This window comes from Rhinolophus ferrumequinum, chromosome 11 (genome assembly GCF_004115265.2).
Source record: "Rhinolophus ferrumequinum isolate MPI-CBG mRhiFer1 chromosome 11, mRhiFer1_v1.p, whole genome shotgun sequence".
Taxonomy (NCBI): Eukaryota; Metazoa; Chordata; class Mammalia; order Chiroptera; family Rhinolophidae; genus Rhinolophus; species Rhinolophus ferrumequinum.
This window is the reverse complement of record NC_046294.1, coordinates 24808869-24828897: the sequence shown is the minus strand read 5'-3', so window position 1 is coordinate 24828897 and position 20029 is coordinate 24808869. Positions and strand designations below refer to the sequence as shown.

At 35.3% G+C, this 20029-nt stretch overlaps 1 protein-coding gene and 1 pseudogene across 2 annotated transcripts in view; both read right to left on the bottom strand.

The window, feature by feature from the left end:
- Positions 1-20029, bottom strand: part of CCDC73 (coiled-coil domain containing 73) — a 115784-nt gene that overhangs the window by 87494 nt on the left and 8261 nt on the right. The window contains exon 1 of one of the 2 annotated variants that reach the window (XR_004424382.1): positions 3301-3332. Coding sequence is in view for 1 of the 2 variants with exons in the window: in XM_033120419.1 (XP_032976310.1) it covers positions 3301-3435 (135 nt within the window). In the remaining variant the exon portion in view is untranslated. Of the gene's footprint in view, positions 1-3300; positions 3451-20029 lie in introns of those variants that run through there. The other variant, XM_033120419.1, reaches the window with a different exon arrangement.
- Positions 14102-14357, bottom strand: LOC117030393 (60S ribosomal protein L38-like; annotated as a pseudogene).

Here is a 20029-nt window from a genome sequence, read left to right as displayed (position 1 = left end):
AGCCATGAGTTTACTATTAACAAACCTTCTGTATCAAAACTAATTAGGGAAATGTAGACTATCCAGGCCAGTTTCTGGACCACACAGAAGATAGCATCAACACTTTTTTTTTTTATCAGGATAAAGCTTAGAAGACAGCTAAGACCTAAAATTACTTTTTATAAAGGATATTTGCAACTTCAAATCCAAGATAATTTATTACAATTGCATATTTTCTTTCTACTATTGGGAAGATACAAACTCTATTTCTATTCATTTACTTATTACCCTGGAAATTTTAATATGCCTACATATCTAACTAAAGTCTTCAGTTGTTCTATATCTTTACCTCCTAAATAATACAAGGACTTAAGAATCAATCCCATCCAGGTTTACTAGTAACTGTGTTTCAGTATTTTAGTTATACCTTTTTCAAAAATGTTCATAGGGTAATAGCTTTATTCCTAATAGCAAACTGGAAACCACCCAGGTGTCCATCAATGAAAAGAACAAACTCTGTTACATTAATACAATAGAATAGTACTCAGCAATAAAAAAGGAACAACATGAATGAATCTCAAAAATATTATCCATAGTAAAAGAAAACTTATGCAAAAGAAAAATACGATATGATTCCATTTATATGCATTTCTGGGACACAGATAAAGTAATCTATGGTGAAAAAGATTAGAAGAATGGTTGCCTCCAGATGGATAAAGATGAGGAATAAGTGAGAAAGGACATGAAGAAATTTTCTGGGGTTAATAGTAATGTTCTATATCTTAACAAGGGTTTGAGTTACACAGCTGTATGCATTTGTAAAACTCATGAAATGGTGTGTTTAAAAACTATACATCTCACTGCATTTTATATTAAAAGAAAAATACACAAAAGTCTTATTAGAGAGACCACTTCAGGGACGGTGTAGATGCCTAATAACTGTGCTGTACACCTGAAGCTGAATGATAATGAATGTCAACTATAATTTTACATATATATATATATGTGTGTGTGTATATCTCTATATATGTATATATATAGAGATATACACACACATTCACAAGAAGTAGAGTACAGCATAAGGAATAGAGACAGTGGAAATGTAATGGCTGTATGCGATCTCAGAGAGGTAGTAGATTGGGGGTGGAGGGTTATCACTTTGTGAGAGATATAAATGATAAGTGTGTAACTATTACATTGTTTTGTACACCTGAAACTAATAAAAAAAATACACAAAGAAATATTGAACTCTAGTTAATATATGCATACTGAAGTATACTAATTTCAAACTTACATGGAAATGCATCACACACACACACAAAAAAGACCAATGATAGAGGGATAAATATGAGATAAAGCACAGAATCTGGGTGGTGAGTGTATTAGATTCCCAATGCTGCTATAACAAATTACAACATATTTATTGTCTTAAAACAACTCACATTTAATTGTATTACAGTTCTGGAGGTCGAAAGTCTGAAGTGTTCTTCCTGGACTAAAATCAAAGTGTTGGCTGGATCATATACCGTCTGAAGTCTCTAAGGGAGAATTGCTTATCTCTTCCAGCTTCTACCTGCCTTCCTCGACTCGTGGCTTCCTCCTCCATCTTCGAAGCATAACGTCTTCAAATCTCTCTCTGACCATGCCCCCTACTTCTGTCATCACATCTTTTTCTCCAATTCTGATAATCCTTCCTTCCTCTGATAAGAACCTTTGTGAATACACTGAGCCCACCTGAATAATCCAGCATAATCCCTTATCTCAAAATTCCTAAATTTAACATAGTTGCAAAGTCCCTTTGTGATGTAACGTAAATTAGTCACAGGTTCTGAGGATTAGGGTATCATTGGGGTGCCATTATTCTGCCTATCATAGTGGGTATTATGGGAGTTCACCCTGAAATTCTTTCAACTATTATGTATTTTTTGAATTTTCCTAATAAAATATGGGGAAAAATTTAAATCCAGCAGTATGGATAAAGTGTTGCCATTATGGTAAATGTGAAAATCAATAACTTTTTTTCCAATAAAAGAGAAAAATTTTCCCCTTTTTAAGAATAAAGTTCTCCTTTCAGTGAGGAATGCATTAAAAGTAGTATATATTCCTGCATTTGATTACTATAATAAAAATACTGTTTCTATTGCTACCCTGAAGTTTTTAAAAAGATTTTTAAAGGAAGCTTATTTTTCAAGTTGGAAATATAAACAGACAAAATATAATGTTTGAAACATAAAAAAATGAAATATAAAGTTTTAAACAGTTACCTCAAGTTGCTTTACTTACAAAAGATATAATTTTAAGCTAATTTTACAAAAATAGTTCTTTTTTAAATCTTATCCAAGATATCCTTTCTTAGCAAGATTATTTGTTAAAGACTTTTGCTATTTTGATAATAAGTAGCTTTATAATAGGATGAACATTGTGGTAATTAAATTTTCTTATTATGACAACAAATTTCAATATTTTTAAATCCTAGAACAAGGTTCACATAATAAAAATGTTGTTTCAAGTCTCTTTTTTTTCTCATAGCTCATTTTCAGGAAGTCACCAAACTCTACTGATTCTCCTTTTTGTCTCTTCTGTTCTATCTTCATGGGTATATAGAAGTCCTAGTAACCTCATCCCCAGATCATTATTACAATAGCTTTATACTTTATTGTCTTCTCTTTAGAATCTTACCAACTCCAATCTATCTTGTAGAGAACTGACAGCATATTCTCCATATTTAAACCCAGTCTCAGAAATGAAATGCTTTTAAGGGGTTTTGAACAATATAGATCTCCTGCTGAAACAAAACATACTGTAAACAATTTTGTGCTAGATGTCTCCTTTCTAAAAATCTCACAGTCATCACTTTGAAAATAGAATATTTTATTCTTTGAACTCAGAATACTTACTACAAACATTTATTTTGTCACTTAATCATGTATTGTCTTGTTTCATTATTTAATCATTTCATAGGCACCTATCTCATAACCTTAACAAAATGTAATCTCCTGAAAAGCAGTTTTTTTTTAAATCAGCCATAGTATCTAACTACAGTGCTATCTACAAATTCTGAAGCACTCAATAACAGTTAGCCTATTTATCAAGTATTTAACAATCTAAAAATCTGTTGTGTTTTTTGCTTTAGTTTATAAATTCTTCTTTACCATTCCCTGATGTCAACTAAATCTATCCTTTTCTCTTTTGCTTCATCATTTGAATTGTATTTCATCTTTCTAAATAAGTTATTTTACTAGGTCCTTTTTTTTTCTTAAACCCAAAAAACTGGACAAATCAAATTATCTGATTTAAAAAGCATTTTAACAAGGCACTTACCCTTCTCATACGTAATTCTTCTAATGCTTCCAGTAAAGTTGTTTTGAAATCTAATAGTTGAATAGAAAACAATGTCTCTGAAGAACTGTGAGGAGCAAAGGTAGATGATGATCCAGTCTTAAAATCGTCCTCCATATTAACATTTATTTCCTGTAATATAAAGGATTTAACAGTAAAAGATCATTTATCATTTTTCAAGTACAAATATTATCACAAATGTTACCATAAAAATATAACAACCTGTATCCCATAATCCTCCAGGTTTAACACTGAATAACAGTTTGATCACTTTTATTCTGATCTTAATACACAAAACACTTAGCAACAATGATTATACTGTTTCTCTGTGGCTGAGGCTTATTCTGTTACCTTAGGGCCTTTAGGCACTAAATTTTCTGCCCCTAACCGCGGTCTCCTAAAGTCTGGGTTCCTTATGTTGCAGGCAAGGCTTGGCCCTTCACTTGTTTCATACCAAGGCTGAAAAAAAACATTGCGCTTCCTCAACTTTGCCTTCATGTAAAGCACTTTGTAAGAATGATGTGAATACTAATAGCAACGCAATCTTTAAACCCACCAAAACTGGAAGAGGAGGACTCGAGTAACTGCCTTTTATTAAAAACCAAGGCATTTAAACATCTTTCTCAACCCAGAAAAATGCATGAGTTAGGCTGCAAGAAACTTTTCAACTTTTCGTTTTAATAATGATCAGTTCACAAGTAGTTGCAAAGAAATGTACAGGGAGTCCTACCCACCATTCACTTAGCCTCTCCCAATCTTAATACCTTGTATAAAAATAGTACAACATAAAAACTATGTTATCTGACATTAGTATAATCCAGAGCTTATAAAATTAAAACTGAGACAATATAAAAATACTTATTAATTCAAATAAAAATATCAAATCCATGAAATCTTAACATTAAACATTTTTATAAAAAATAAAATTTTCCTAAACAAAAAAATGTACCAATAAAAATGGCATTGTTTTCTATTTGTAAATCTCCTTCATGTCTGGCTTAAAAGGAGAAAATTGGAGTCTCATATATGCTTCTGCATTTAGTCTGTTGCAATATCATATCACGTAGTTTAAAATTCCACTGTACTCTAATGAAAAAATGAAAATGAAGAAGGCAAATAACACTGTCATATTATGAAAATATTTTTAACCTTGCAGATCCCCTGAAAGGATCTTCGCACTTTGAGAATCCCTGGTGTAAACTGCCAATTGAGTCAATCAAAAACTGTGCTCTAAGTATATTGGGAAGATTGAGGAAGGAGGAAAAGTGGTGGTGATTGTGAATAATATAAGTGAACTAAATTACTACCATGTTTCCCCCAAAATCAGACCTAGCCAGACCATCAGCTCTAATGCATTTTTTGGAGCAAAAATTAATATAAGACCCGGTCTTATTTTAATGTAAGACCTGGTCTTATAATATAATATAATATAATATAATATAATATAATATAATATAATATAATACCCGGTCTTATTTTAATGTAAGACCTGGTCTAATATAATATAATATAATATAATATAATATAATATAATATAATATAATATAATACCTGGTCTTATATTAATTTTTGCTCCAAAAGACGCATTACAGCTGATAGTCTGGCTAGGTCTTATTTTTGGGGAAACACGGTATGACAGGATATAAAAAATACAGTAAAATGTATACATCAAGAAACAGAATTACATTACAATTGACCTTTGAACAACATGGGTTTGAACTGCGCTAACACTCAATTTTTTCCAATGAATACCTGTACCGTCTTCAACCAGCCGTTGATAGTCTTGGATGCGAAGAGCCAATCGTATGTATTGAGCTACACTATTTTATAAAGGGGACTTGAGCATAAGCGGATTTTGGTGCCCTGGGTGGGTGGGGGGGGTGCCGCCTGGAACCAATTCCCTGCAGATACTGAAGGATAACTGTTTGTAGTTCAGTTTTGGGGGAATCAAAAGTTATATGCGGATTTTTGACTGCACAGGGGTCAGCACACCTAATCCTTGTGTTGTTCAAGGGTCAACTGTATTTAGATACACCAGAGGTGCCAAAAAAATGTATACAAGTGGACACTATGGTCAACATTGCTCAAGCAGTAGTTTGCCATAATCAGAAGTGTCTGCACGCTGATGGTAACCACTTTGAGCACTTCTTGTAATTGCAGAGGTCAAACATGACTTGTATTCATCTTTTGTTATCGGTATATATTGGGTATTACAATTTTAATACCGCTTTCCTTTCTTAAAATGTATATACATTTTTTTGCCACTCTCTGTATAAAGATAAATATGAGAAGAAATAGCCAAAGTAATTGAACATAGTTGACTCTGGGACATTGGAATGGGGAGATGTAGGCCAGGAGATTTCTGCTGTTTTTCAATGTGTGCTTATCAGCCATATTTTTTAACCAAATGCAAATGTTAACTTTGGTTAAAATACAAAATTAGCCAAACAAAGCAAAGAAAGAAAATTAAATAAGTCATGACCCTGCCCTGAGGGGTCATCTAATGTAAGAGTTGTCTTGTATACCTAATAACCACGTTACACATATACAGATATACACAGGTATAATAGAGACACAAATATATAGGAGTACATTGAATTAGTTAGAATTCTTTTGGCAGCAGACAATATAATATCTGACTGAAACTAGCTTCAACAAGAGAGGCATTTATTATTTTACATTATGGAAGTGTAGAGGTTGGGTAGACTCCTGGTATGATATAATTGGTGCCTAAACAATGATATCAAGAACCAAGGTTCTTTCCTTATCAGTTATCCTCACTGCCCTCAAACTGTCTCCCCTTGTGGCCTAAGATGGCTTCAGCAATTCCAGGTGTTAAGACGAGACAAAACAATATCCAGCACAAGGGCTAATTTCCACTTGTGACTCTTTTTTAGGAGCAAGGAAAATGTCAGACGCCTCTCATCAGAATACACTTCCCTTCAGATCTCTGGCCAGGGTTGAGTTGCTTGCCTATTTACCATAATTGGTTTAGTTTAATCTTCCCTGTTGAAGATGTTAGGAAATTAGCTACAATGACTCCAGATTCAAGATGTATTTTAAGATAGTTAAACGTTATTATGGTTGCTCAACAAAAGGAAAGGACCACTCCAATTAGTGAGACAGAAATGACTCCTCGGAGGAAGATGTATTTTAGTGGAGCCTTGAAGGATGGTAAGATTTGTGACAGATCAAAATGGGAGTAGAGGTACATACAGAAGAGATTTTCCATTTTTAATTTTGCTTTATACATGCCACTTACTTTTTCCAAATGCTCCAAAAAATGTCAGTCGTATAACATTTTTTCTTTTTTTTTTAATTGTTTTTAACTGTTATTTATTTTAAGTGTGTTTTTCCAGGACCCATCAGCTCCAAGTCAAGCAGTCGTTTCAATCTAGTTGTGGAGGGCGCAGCTCACAGTGGCCCATGCAGGGATCGAACCGGCAACCTTGGTGTTATGAGAACCAAACTCTAACCAACTGAGCTAACCAGACGCCCCTATATAACATTTTTTCTAAATATTCAAACACACCAAATGATTTTAATCACTTTCCCACATCTTTCCATTCTGCTGCTCCAACCTGGCCTAGTTAGCTGGATGTACTACCATTTTCCACTGTCATTTTCTTCTGTTTCCTGGTTCCTATGACTTCTTTTTGTTTTTTCCTCATTGCGATAGAGTAAACCCCAGTAACTTCTTATGGAAGGGTGAATAGGAGGTAAATTTTTTATTATAAATGTAGAAATGTCCTGATAGAAGTGTGACAGACAGGATAAGGGTTTCACAGTTCAGTGGGTAGATTTTACTCAATTTTCATTTGCAGTCCTATCCATTCCTCATCCCTGCCCTCCAGTTGTCCGGTGTACTTCTGACTAGAATTGCCATGGTTCAATTTTCTTCAGAGCATAACTTTCCTATCTCTGTAGAGAAAGAGACCTGGAAAGGTTCAAATATTCTGTACATAAGATTTTCAATAAATCTCCCTTTTTATGCCCAAGCCTTATTCCTGTCTTTCAGAGTATTTGGTGTTTCCAAGCACTGAGCATACTTCCAAACTTTTAAGTCCGTCACCACTCCTCCATTTGCTTTCTGACAGCCACTGTTGAATAATCTCCCATTCTCTCTTGACTCTGTGAGTTAATACTTTTTTTACACATTTTAATGAGAATGAGAAAAATAAACTTATGTAGTCAATTCATCATATTTAACCAGAAGCCTCAAACAGGATTTCAAAACAAACCTCCTGGCCCTCCACAACTAGACTGAATACCTTGAAGGACAACAACTTGACTTGGAGCTGATGGGTCCTGGAAAAAACACATTGTTACCCATTAAAAAAAAAGAAAGAAAGAAAGAAAAGAAAACCTCCTGTTTAATTATATAAACTCTGCTGTGCATAGAACAACACTTTGAATAATGTTAGTACTCAAAAAAACTCATGATGAATTGCACATAGTAGTTGATCAAGGAAACTTTAATTAGGTTCTTAGCATATGTAGAACACTATGCTAATATCTCAGGATGTGAGCTCACAACCTGGTTGGAGAAACAGACATAGAAACCAATGGTGTGATAATAACACTAAGGTAGAAGCCTAGACGAAGTACCTATAGAAAATACAGATAAGAAAGCAATAAATTCTATCTACAGGGCTTAAGGAGAGTGTTATAGAAAAGACAATATTTGTTCTAGGCCTTAAATATTGTCTGGCAAAGACTATGGGGAAAAAAATAAAACAAGCAAAATGATAATTACATGTTTACATTGTTCCTCATTTATATAAAACACCTCAAGTTACCAACAGAAATGTCTACCAGATAATGCAAATCTACACGATTTGCCACTCAGCTTTGGGAGCCAGTGTTGCTGTTTTATTCACTGCTGTATCGCCCAGAGCCTAGCACTTTATCTGGCACATAATAGACACTGAATAAATCTTCTTTCAGTTTCAAACATGCCAAATTTATTCCTATGTACTTGCAGTTCCTTCTGTCTGGAATGCTCTTTCTCCACATTTACACAGAATTTCCTTTATGTTTCTCCGGCCTCGCTCAGCTCAAATGTTCACGCTTCAGGATGCACTGCACCCCATTATTCTTCAGCACATCACTCTGCTTTATTTTCTTCACAGCACTTACTAGCACCCAATTTATGTGTTAAGTATCTATTAACCTTATTATTTCTCCTCTTTTAAAGAATACATTTTGTGACAGACAGCACAGTCTGCCTGTCTTGGCCGTGGTGTGTCTTCAGCACCTAGGACAGGGCCTGACTAAGTAATACCAGATATTAAAGAAATATCTGTTAAATAGTAAATGAATTTACCTTACTTCCTTAGTCCTTGAAGGTATTTAATTAGTGACCCCTGCTATAAACACATAAATAATCATTCAAAGAGCAACAGACCGGGAATCAGTTGTTGTAACATATCCGCTAATAGGTAGTCACATGATTACAGACAAACTGCTTGACCTTTCTGGATCTACTTTCTTACCTTATCTCCAAAGTTCCATCTAGTGACTCCCATGTGAATGATCCCCAATAAATCTTCAGTCATCTCAAAAGTACTCACTTGCATTTTTTCACCTCAGATTTAACAAATCAAAATTTGTACTTTTTTTCCTCCCAAACTTTTAAACTTCTTTTCTATCAGCAGTATGACATATTTTATTTACGTATCTAATAAACATTCACAAGATCAATCCTATGAATCAAATCCAATTGCATCTGCCCAATTTTTAAGCGTTCTGCACTTTATAGTTTCATCTTCAACTTTAATCTTCTATATCCAACAGAGGACCGAGGTATCCTCTATATAATTTCCGTACTGTCTCCTACCTAATCCATGCTCATTCTCACCTGTGTACCTAGAATAATTTTTAACTTCCCTCTTATCTAAATTCTATTCATCTTTTAAGTCCAATTCAAGGCCCCTACCCTCTAGGGAATCCTTCCCTAAGCACATTAAACCACTCTGACCCCTCCATTCTCCAAATTCCTACTGAGTGCTTAAATTCAACACTACAAAGTTTAACAGTAATTCACCAGTTATTCTATGTGTGTTCAATGTGCCTCTGCAAATGGAATGTTTCTTAAAGGCAAGAACTGTTCTACACTTCTTTCATTTATTCCCCCACAACATTTAATATAATTCTAGGCACAAAGTAAGTACACAACGAATTAATTGGCAGACAGAATAGCTTATTTTTATACAACTTCTTCCATATTACAAAGCAATTTCACCTATATTTTTCCTTTGATCCTTAAATGCTTCTCTGAGGTTTCTAGGGTATTACTTCCTACGTGGTATGGTAAAAAAAATAATAATAATAATAATTGAACTTAAAGTCAGAGGCCTAGACTTGAGAAAAAACTTGACTCCTTTGTCAACAAAAACTTGACTGCTTTGTCAACTGTATAACCTTGGGGGGAAAAAGACTAATTTTTCTGAGACTCAGTTTCCTGATCTGATAAGATTCCAAGTTTAAAACAAATTTAAAAAAAGAAAAAATAGGCTCATTTTTTAAAAGATCGGCACTGTTGAGTGAAACATTTTTAAATGGATTAACAATGACAATCAGTTAAATTAATAAATAATTGTAAATAGAATACAGGAAAAATCTACAACTATGTCTGACTTCATTTTCTATACTACTGAGACTTTAAAAAGTACTACATATTATGGCTATAATCGATAAATCAACAAACAACAAGTGTTGGTGAGGATGTGGAGAAAAAGGTACCCTTGTGCACTGTTGGTGGATTGTAAATTGGTGCTGTCATTATGGAAAACAGTTTAAAGCTTCCTCAAAAAATTAAAAATAGAACTACCTTATGACGCAGCAATTTCACTTCTGAATAATTTATCTGAAAAAATCCAAAACACTAATTTGGAAAGACATATGCATCCCTATGTTCACTGCAGCATTATTTACAATAGCCAAGAGGTGAAAGCAACCTAAGTGTCCATCAATAGACGAATGAATAAAGAAGATGTGGTACATATATACAATGGAATATTACTCAGCCATTTAAAAAAATGAAATCTTACCATTTGCAACAACTTGAATGGACCTAAAAGATATTTTTTAAGTGAAATAAGTCAGACAGAATAGGACAAATACCATATGATCTCACTAAGTGTAGAATCTAAAGAACAAAATAAACAAACAAACAAAACAGAGGTAAACTCATAGATACAGAGAACAAACTGATAGTTGCCAGATGGGAGGGGGGTTGGGGCTTGGTAAAAATGGTGAAGGGATTAAGAAGTACAAATTGGTTGTTACAAAATAGTCACGGGGATGTAAAGCACAGCATAGGGAATATAGTCAATAATATTGTAATAACTATGTATAGTGCCAGGTGGGTACTAGACTAATCGGGGGGATCACTGTGTAAATCATATAAATGTCTAATCACTATGTTGTTCACCTGAAACTAACATAAAAGAATGTATGAATGTCAACTGTAGTAGGAAAAAAAACCACTACATATAATATTGGTAGTGTTTTAAGTATTACTAATATCTTATCAGAAACCTGTATTTCTTTAACTAGAGCTTATGTATTACTTTTATATCCCAAAAGAGATTTAAGGTAGTGACTTCTTTAAGAGGCTTGCTATATTTTTATTTGTGATTTTTATTACTAAAGACTAAATTATTTCCATCAGAACGTTCCTTCTATTTTATATGGGGAGTCAATGTCAAAATGTTATTCATTTATTAGAAATACACTTTAAAGAGCATTTATTTAGTGAACTGGTATTTGTTTCTTGCTACATATAGCACTACTTTCCTTTAATCCTCAAAGTTCAAAATCATTGGCCAAAAATCTGCAAATTTGGGAAAAATGCAGCCTTATGTTAAGAGTAGAAAATCATATTACTTATCTGTTAACTTTAATAATCAATAGTATTAAACAAACAACAGAAGTAATGAAATAAATCAGTGGTTCTCAAAGGACCAACAGTATCAGCAACACCTACGGATTTGCTAGAAATGCAAATTCTAGGGCCTAACTCACATCTACTGAATAAAGAACTGGGGGCAGGGTCCAACAATCCTGTTTTAACAAGCCCACTTAAAATGTGAGAATCTCAGATACAAATTAACCTGAGAATGTGGTACTTACTTAGTCACTGAATATTTTTTAAACGTATAGGAAATTTAAATTTAAATTCTGTCTAGGAAAATATATTTTTGTTTCTTTGTTTTAATTTACCAAATGCTAATCTAAAGGACTAGATGTAATCAGGCATCAATAATGGAACTGACAAACTTGGTGACAACTCTAATATTCTGTGTTCAGAATCAGGGAAAATTAATGATAAGTACCCACAAATTTGCAAATATTCTCAAAATCTGAACCAGGGCAAATAATTAAGAAAACTTAAGTGTTTCCCCATTTGGTACATTTTTAAAATTTATGATCAGAATTAGGAGTATTACAGAAAGAGCAAAATAAGCAAAATATTTGGGAATCAACCCCATGGTCTTAAATTGATAAGCATTTTGTTCTAGCCCAGAGTTTTCCAACCGGTATACTAGGACAGCGTACCACGAATAAGTTACAGGTTTGAGAGTCATTAATTCTTTCAGTCATGCAAAAAGCCACACACAACCTTGAAAAGCCAAAATACCCAGGGCTTTTTGCAATCAGTCAGAAGTAACTGCGTACAAGGCCCTCTGCACCATACAAATACTGTGTTACCATCTTCCAAATATGCCATGATGTGAGGTGAAAAAACGTAGGAAGCACTCTTCCAACCATTTCTGCTAACTCAGTGAGTAAGATACTATCAGTTGCAAATATAGAAAACACAATTCAAACTGGCTTTAAAAAAAAAAAAAAAAAATTTAGGGGTCAGCCAGTGGCTCAGGCGGTTGGAGCTCCATGCTTCTAACTCCGAAGGCTGCCGATTCGATTCCCACATGGGCCAGTGGGCTCTCAACCACAAGGTTGCCAGTTCAATTCCTCGAGTCCCGCAAGGGATGGTGGGCAGCGCCCACTGCAACTGAAGATTGAACACGGCACCTTGAGCTGAGCTGCTGCTGAGCTCCCAGATGGCTCAGTTGGCTGGAGCACATCCTCTCAACCACAAGGTTGCCGTTTGACTTCCGCAAGGGATGGCGGGCTGTGCCTCCTGCAACTAGCAATGGGCAACTGGACGGGGAGCTGAGCTGCGCCCTCCACAACTAAGACTGAAAGTTCAACAACTTGAAGCTGAATGGCACTCTCCACAACTAAGATTGAAAGGACAACAACTTGACTTGGAAAAAAGTCCTGGAAGTACACACTGTTCCCCAATAAAGTCCTGTTCTCCTACCCCAATAAAATCTTTAAAAAAAAAAAAATTATTGGCTTGTCTAATTTAAAAGTCTAGAATTAGGTTTGGCTCCAGGCAAGCAATGTGACTAGCACCTGAATTGTTATTCTTTTAATTTTTGCCTATGTCTCCTTGATCTCTCAATAGCTTATCATTTCATAATGCTATAATGGCTGCAAGCAGCTACCAAGGCTACACATTTCCTTGGTCCTTCTTCCAGCAAGGAAAAGAGAGTCTGTGTCCCAATAAAAGTCCTAAGGTTACCTATTTGCTGCTGCTTGGGTTACCTTCCCACCCCTGAACCAACTACTGAACTTGGGATTGATGGAAACACAGTTCAACCAACTCAACCTTTGGAGCTGGAGGTGAAGTCAATCCAGGTTAATCTCACAAACATCACATGCCTGAGAAAGTGAGATGGACCATTATATGGGGAAATGTCAGGTATTGTTATCAGGAAAGAGGAAGAATGTACGTGGGTCAATAAAAACAGCTTTCCATAATAATGTACCACCACACATCTCTAAATGAGCTAAAATACAAGATAAACTGCCTTTTTCTTTAGGTTAAAAGTAAGTGCCACACTAGTAATCTAAAAAATGTACATTAGAATGACATATTTTTACCTATCAAATTAGCAAAGGTTTTTTTAAAAAATAGTATTAGTACTAGTAACAGGATGGTGAAACAAGCATTCAGACAGTTCTAGTAAAAACAATCCTTTTTGAAAAACAATTTAGAATGTCTCAAGAGTTAAACTATACAGATACACTCTGACACCACTGTTAAGACTCTATTCAAAAGACAAAATCCTTAAACACAGAAAATTATTCATGTTAACAGACGGTTACTACTAAATATTACTAATAAAAACAAGAAAGAAAAATTGGAAACAATCTAAATGTCCAGTAATAATGCAGAGGGTGCCAAAAAAATGTATACACATTTTAAGAAAGGAAAAAACTATTAAAATGGTAATACTCGATATATACTGATAACAGAAGATGAAAACAAGTCACGTTTGACTTCTGCAATTACGAGTGGTTACCATCAGCATCCAGACACTTCTGATTACGGCAAACTACTGCTTGAGCAACGTTGACCAAAGTGTCCACTTGTATACATTGTTTTGGCACCCCTGGTATTAAATGAAATATATGCTACCACTTAAATGAAAATAATAATAGCTAATATTTGTTGAGCACTTACTATATGCAAGACACTCTCTTAACACTATATTTAGTTCTCCAAACAACTTAATGAGATATTTACTATTAGTATTTCCATTTCAGAAATGAAAAAAACTGAGGCATAAAGGGATTAAGTAACTTGCCCAAGGTTACACAGTAAGGAATGGAACTAAAAATATGAACCCAGTAATCTGGTTCCAGACTTGCACTTTTTTTTTTAAGAATTTTTAAAATTTTAATAGTTCAGATCAGCATGTCTGGTTTATTTCAGCTCCTTCACTGCCAAATCTGGCGACAGGGACTGCTTCGGTTTCTCTGCCTCTTCTTTGTCCATGATGACTAAGATGTAAAAGTATCTGCTGCATCAAACTTTAAACTTCACATTATCCTTATTTTTCTTTCTTTTTTCTTTTTTTATTATTAACATTTTTCTTATTTTTCTTGGTCTTGACATATTTGGTGTCCTTTCACCCGGCTGTGAGCAGGAAATCCTTGATTTCCTCAGTTCTGTGAGGCATGGCTACAAGGCGCAGAGAGAGCGAGGCCGGCACAGCAAGCAGCAAGCAGGGAGGAAGACGGGGGCCAGACTTACACTTGTAACCACCACATTATATTGCCCCTTAGAATTGTATTTGTCTAGTTTATAATAACAGAAAATATTTGTTATGTTTTATTAAAAGCAAATATCAACAACAACAAAAACAGGACTCAGTCTTTCAGTTAAAGAGAATGGGTGGAATACAGGTATTTAATTCAGCCCCACTAAAATGCCCAGGGGCTATCTAAGGTGTAAACCTTGGACAAAGATGATGAGAGATGAAACAAAAAAAACAAGAATTTTGTTTTTGGGCAGGCAGAGAGGTGAGTGCTAGTAATATTTATAAGACCTGAAAAAGCAAGACCAGGAACAGGAAAAACTGAGAAGAAATTTGATTTACATTACTCACCCCCACGTCCCCACACCCCTTCCCTGGTCCCTCCTTTCCATCTGAGCAAAAACAAAGGGTCTAGTGATACCAGAGACCTATAAAGGTGAAGGTAAAGGTAAGGCCAAAAACAGAAAGACTGCTTGAAAATCTACATTAAGAAGAGGTTAGACCCACAGACTCCCTCTGTCTGGTTAGCCAGATGACTCCCCTTCCCTCACCTGGACAGAAGATTAGTTAGAGATTATGATGAAGATAATAAAACAGGGTCTCTAGGACAGGATATTAACAGGCACAGCTGAGAAGAGAGGGAATGGCTACCATACTGAAAAGTTTCCATACCAAATGTTGAGGCCCCTACCCCACCAGCTTTCTTTCTCTACAGGGCTCCTACAGCTACTGACAGCACATTAACACTCAAAGCAGGAGGCTGGAAGTTTGTTCTCCAGGGAATTGGGCCAAGAGAAAAGACATAAAAGTAATACGACACCAGGAGTTTCCTCACAAAATGTTCCAGTCAGATTACCCTAATATGAAGACCACAGTAAATAAGCCCTGCCCATACATCTCGAGCTTCCAATCTACTTTTTTGGTGCCCCATTCTTAAATACAGAGCAGAAAGCTAAAGACCTATAGAATTTTGAGGGAAAGGGTTTAATTTCAAAGCAGAGACCAAAGAAACAACAACAAAAAGATTTTAAAAGCAATTTGGAGGAAGTGAAGATTAAGCAGAGGCAGACAGAAGTCTTTCAAAAGAAACATCATTAATATTCTTATTATAGGTTGGTGCAAAAGTAATCGCGGTTTTTGCTGTTTGATATTGGAACACATTCTTAAATGTGATTATGTTATGCATCATTTTAATGCACATTTCTCATTTATGTTTTTTTGCTAATGACTTATTTGCTGTTTATTTTATATTTATTTTAGACTATGAAAATGATGTTAGACAAAAAGCAAATTTGAGGGATTTTCTTATTCAAGTTAAAAATGGGTCGTAAAGCAGCGGAGACAACTCACAACATCAACAACGCATTTGGCCCTGGAACTGCTAATGAAGGTACAGTGTTCTGGTGGTTCCAGAAGTTTTGCACAGGAGACGAGAGCCTTGAAGATGAGGCACGTAGTGGCCGGCCATTGGAAGTTGACAACGACCAACTGAAAGCAATCACCAAAGCTGATCCTCTTACAAATACACAAGAAGTTGCTGAAGAACTTAACGTCAACCGTTCTATAGTGGTTTGGCATTTGAAGCAAATTGGAAAGGTGAAAAAGTTCGATAAGTGGGTGCCTCATAAACAACCAAAATTCTTTTTTAAATCGTCGTTTTGAAGTGTTGTCTTCTCTTATTCCATGCAACTACGAACTATTTCTCGATCAGATTGTGATGTGCGACAAAAAGTGGATTTTATATGACACCCAGCAACAGCCAGCTCAGTGGCTGACCAAGAAGAAGCTCCAAAGCACTTCCCAAACCCAAACTTGCACCAAAAAAGGTCATGGTCACTGTTAGGTGATCTGCTGCCGGTCTGATCCACTACAGCTTTCTGAATCCAGGTGAAACCATTACATCTGAGAAATATGTGCAGCAAATCGATGAGTTGCACTGAAAACTGCAATGACTGCAGCCGGCATCTGTCAACAGAAAGGGTCCAGTTCTTCTCCACGACAACACCCAACCGCACATTGCATACAATGCTTAGCAAGTTGATCGAATTGGGGCTACGAAGTTTTGCCTCATCCGCCACAGTCACCTGACCTCTCACCCACGATTACCACTTCTTCAAGCATCTCAACAATATTTTGCAGAGAAAACACTTCCATAACCAGCAGGATGCAGAAAATGCTTTTCAAGAGTTTGTCAAATCCCAAAGCACGGATTTTTACACTACAGGAATAAACAAACTTATTCTCGTTGGCAAAAATGTGTTTGTAACAGCTCCTATTTTGATTAATAAACATGTGTTTGAACTTAGTTTATAATGATTTAAAGTTCATAGTCCAAAACCACTATTACTTTTGCACCCACCTATAAAATGAGTATATACTATTGCATTTATGAAAAAAGGACAATGTTACCATAAAAGGAAGATTCACAGAAAGAAACAATTTTAAAAATTAAGATAGTAGAAATAAAAAATTCAATGAAAGAGTTGGAAGACAAAATTGAAGAAAACTTACAAAAAGAGCAAAAAGACAAAGAAACACAGAATTGGGGAAAAAAGGTTAGACAATTAGAGGATTAATTCAGGTCTAATAACTGTATCCTAGAAGTCCAGGAAGAGCAAAGAGAGAAACTAGAGAATAAATGATCAAAACTTTTCAAAATCAATTTTCCCAGAACTAAAAAAATACGAGTTTGCAAAGAGTTCGTTAAGTGCCAGCACCAAGACACATGATGGTGAAATAACATAACGTTGGAGAAAATGGAAAGGATTATGTAAGCTTCAAGAAAGGAAAAAAAAAATTTCCATACAAAGAACTAAGAATTACATTAGAGTTTTCAATATGTACAATGAAAGCTAGAATAAAAAAGCTAAGCCTTCAAACTAAGGGAAAATGATTACCAAATTGGTATTTTACCAGCCATGTCAAGTGTGAAGGTAAAAGGTATTTGCAGACACGCAGTGTCCAAAACAATTTACCTTCAATGCATCCTTTCTCAGGAACCTACTTAAGGATTTGTCCAAGAAAGAGGAAGGACATAGGGGACCCTACACAAGAGAGCAAAAGGACTCCTGGCACTGTGAAATCTGAAGTTTGCCAACGAGAAATGTGAAGGGAGAAACCAAGATGACACTTGTACAGCAAACCTAGAGAGCAACCAGTCCAGATTGAAGTGGTGTAGTAAACTCTGATAAAAAGAGGAAAAACTGAGGGTTGCTAGATGGGCGGGGGGGGGGGGGGGTGAGGGGATTGGAGGGCAGTCGGTGACCACAGGATGGCCACGGGGTTTGAAAATTAATCTGGGGAACGTAATTTAGTGGTTACCAGAGGGTAAGGGGGTTGGGGGGTGGGAGATGGGGGTAAGGGGGATTGAATATATGGTGATGGAAGGAGAACTGACTCTGGGTGGTGAACACACAATGTAATATATAGATAATGTATTACCGAATTGTACACCTGAAACCTATGTAATTTTACTAAAAAAAAATGTACTTAAAAAAAAGTTCTTCAACAAGATGAGATTAACAGATTATCAACTGTTTTTAAGTCACTAATAAGAGTTTCATATATCTGAGAAAAGTCTGGGGTTGAATTAGTAATGAATACATTAAGAAGTCAGCAATGGGGAAAAACAAGACAAATGGGGAGATGTTGTGTAGTTAAAGAAAAATAATCATAGCATACACCAATGGTTCAGCTGTGAAAGCATTGATGCGAACACAATAACTCTAAATACTTATATAATTGAGATTATGATATAACTATGTGGTGAGGCTGGACCATATGTTAAGGGGGAAGAGTTACAGCAAAAGAAGAAAGAAAAGCTAAATCCTCATCTGCCATTATGGAAAGTCATTAGAGAATGTCTAACTGGAAAATAAAAAAAAAATAGCAAGGATAAGCATATTATTTAGAGAAATGTAAGTAAATGTCTAAAGAATCAGCTAAGATAGTTTAAAGTAGTTGTTCTGGAGAAGAGGAAATGGCAGGGGAGATTACTGTTTTTCTGAACAAACCTTGTAAAACAATTTTTAATTTTTTACACTATGTGCATACATAACTTTGATAAAAATACTAAACTCAAAAAAATAGGATTCAAAAAGACATGCATTTTTACATAAGCATCATGGTTAAAACTATAGGGAGGGGGTGGTAGATGAGGGTAAATGGGATCAAATATATGGTGATGGAAGGAGAACTGACTCTGGGTGGTGAACACACAATGTAATATATAGATAATGTATTACCGAATTGTACACCTGAAACCTATGTAATTTTACTAACCATTGTCACCCCAATAAATTTTAATTTAAAAAAAAACTATAATAATATAAATACCATCAGAAAAATATATTGAAAGAAAATATATCAAATTATTAACTGTAGTTGTCTTTCAGTGATCAAAAGTATAAGTAATGTTTTTCCCTTTATTCTCCTTTTCTATAAAAAGTATATATAAGTTCTCTATAAGGGAGGAAAACACTTTCTTGTGTATGTTTTAAATTGGTACAGAATTACTTCAATTGCAAACCCTTAGAGAAATATGAATCAGTTTAACTGCAAGCAGTATTTATCATGAAAGAGAACAGATTAGAATATATCAGCAATCTTCACATGTAGTAAGCTGTGAATATTATTATACGTAAACGCATGTATATATATTGGATCACGATGTGATGTGTCTTTCCTACGGTTGGGTCACAGTACAAAAAATGTTTTTACAATGCTATCCTAAGACAACTTGATAAAGTGAAAAATGCACCAGTTTAGAAGTTTTGTGGTAAATATAGACTTTTGTTATGTGATCTGAAAGACACATGCATTTTTGCAGATTCCTATAACAGAATCCAAAACAGATGTGGATTCAAATTCTGTCTCCTCTTACTAGCTGTGTGATTTCTCTGGGTTTCAGTTTCCTCATCTGTATAATAAGGACAATGACACTTATTTTACAGGATGTGAGGACTAAATAAGGTAATGTATTCAAGTCCTGGCTCATCGTAGGGGTTCAACAGCCAGAAATCAGGATGCTTATATACAAAACATACCTTTTGGTCATTTAAAAGAGACATGTAATATTTAATTTGAGGCTTCATCCTTATTTTACTCTTAACAAAATCAAAAAATTCATACATTTCAATATGGCTTTTATCATAAGAATCTCGAAAAAATGCATATGCCTTCCTGTTTTGAATTGTAACTTGAATAAACTCAAACAATGATTCTATATAGGAAAGTAGTCATTTAAAAAATGCTGATTGTATCTTTATTTTTAAGATCTGTCTTCAAAGTGTTACTAAAAATTTCTTTTAAGGCCGGCCCGGTGGCTCAGGCAGTTGGAGTTTCGTGCTCCTAACTCCGAAGGCTGCGGGTTCGATTCCCACATGGGCCAGTGGGCTCTCAACCACAAGGTTGCCAGTTTAATTCCTCGAGTCCCGCAAGGGATGGTGGGCTCCGCCCCCTGCAACTAAGATTGAACACGGCACCTTGAGCTGAGCTGCCTCCCAGATGGCTCAGTTGGTTGGAGCGCATCCTCTCAACCACAAGGTTGCCGGTTTGACTCCCACAAGGGATGGTGTGCTGCGCCCCCTGCAACT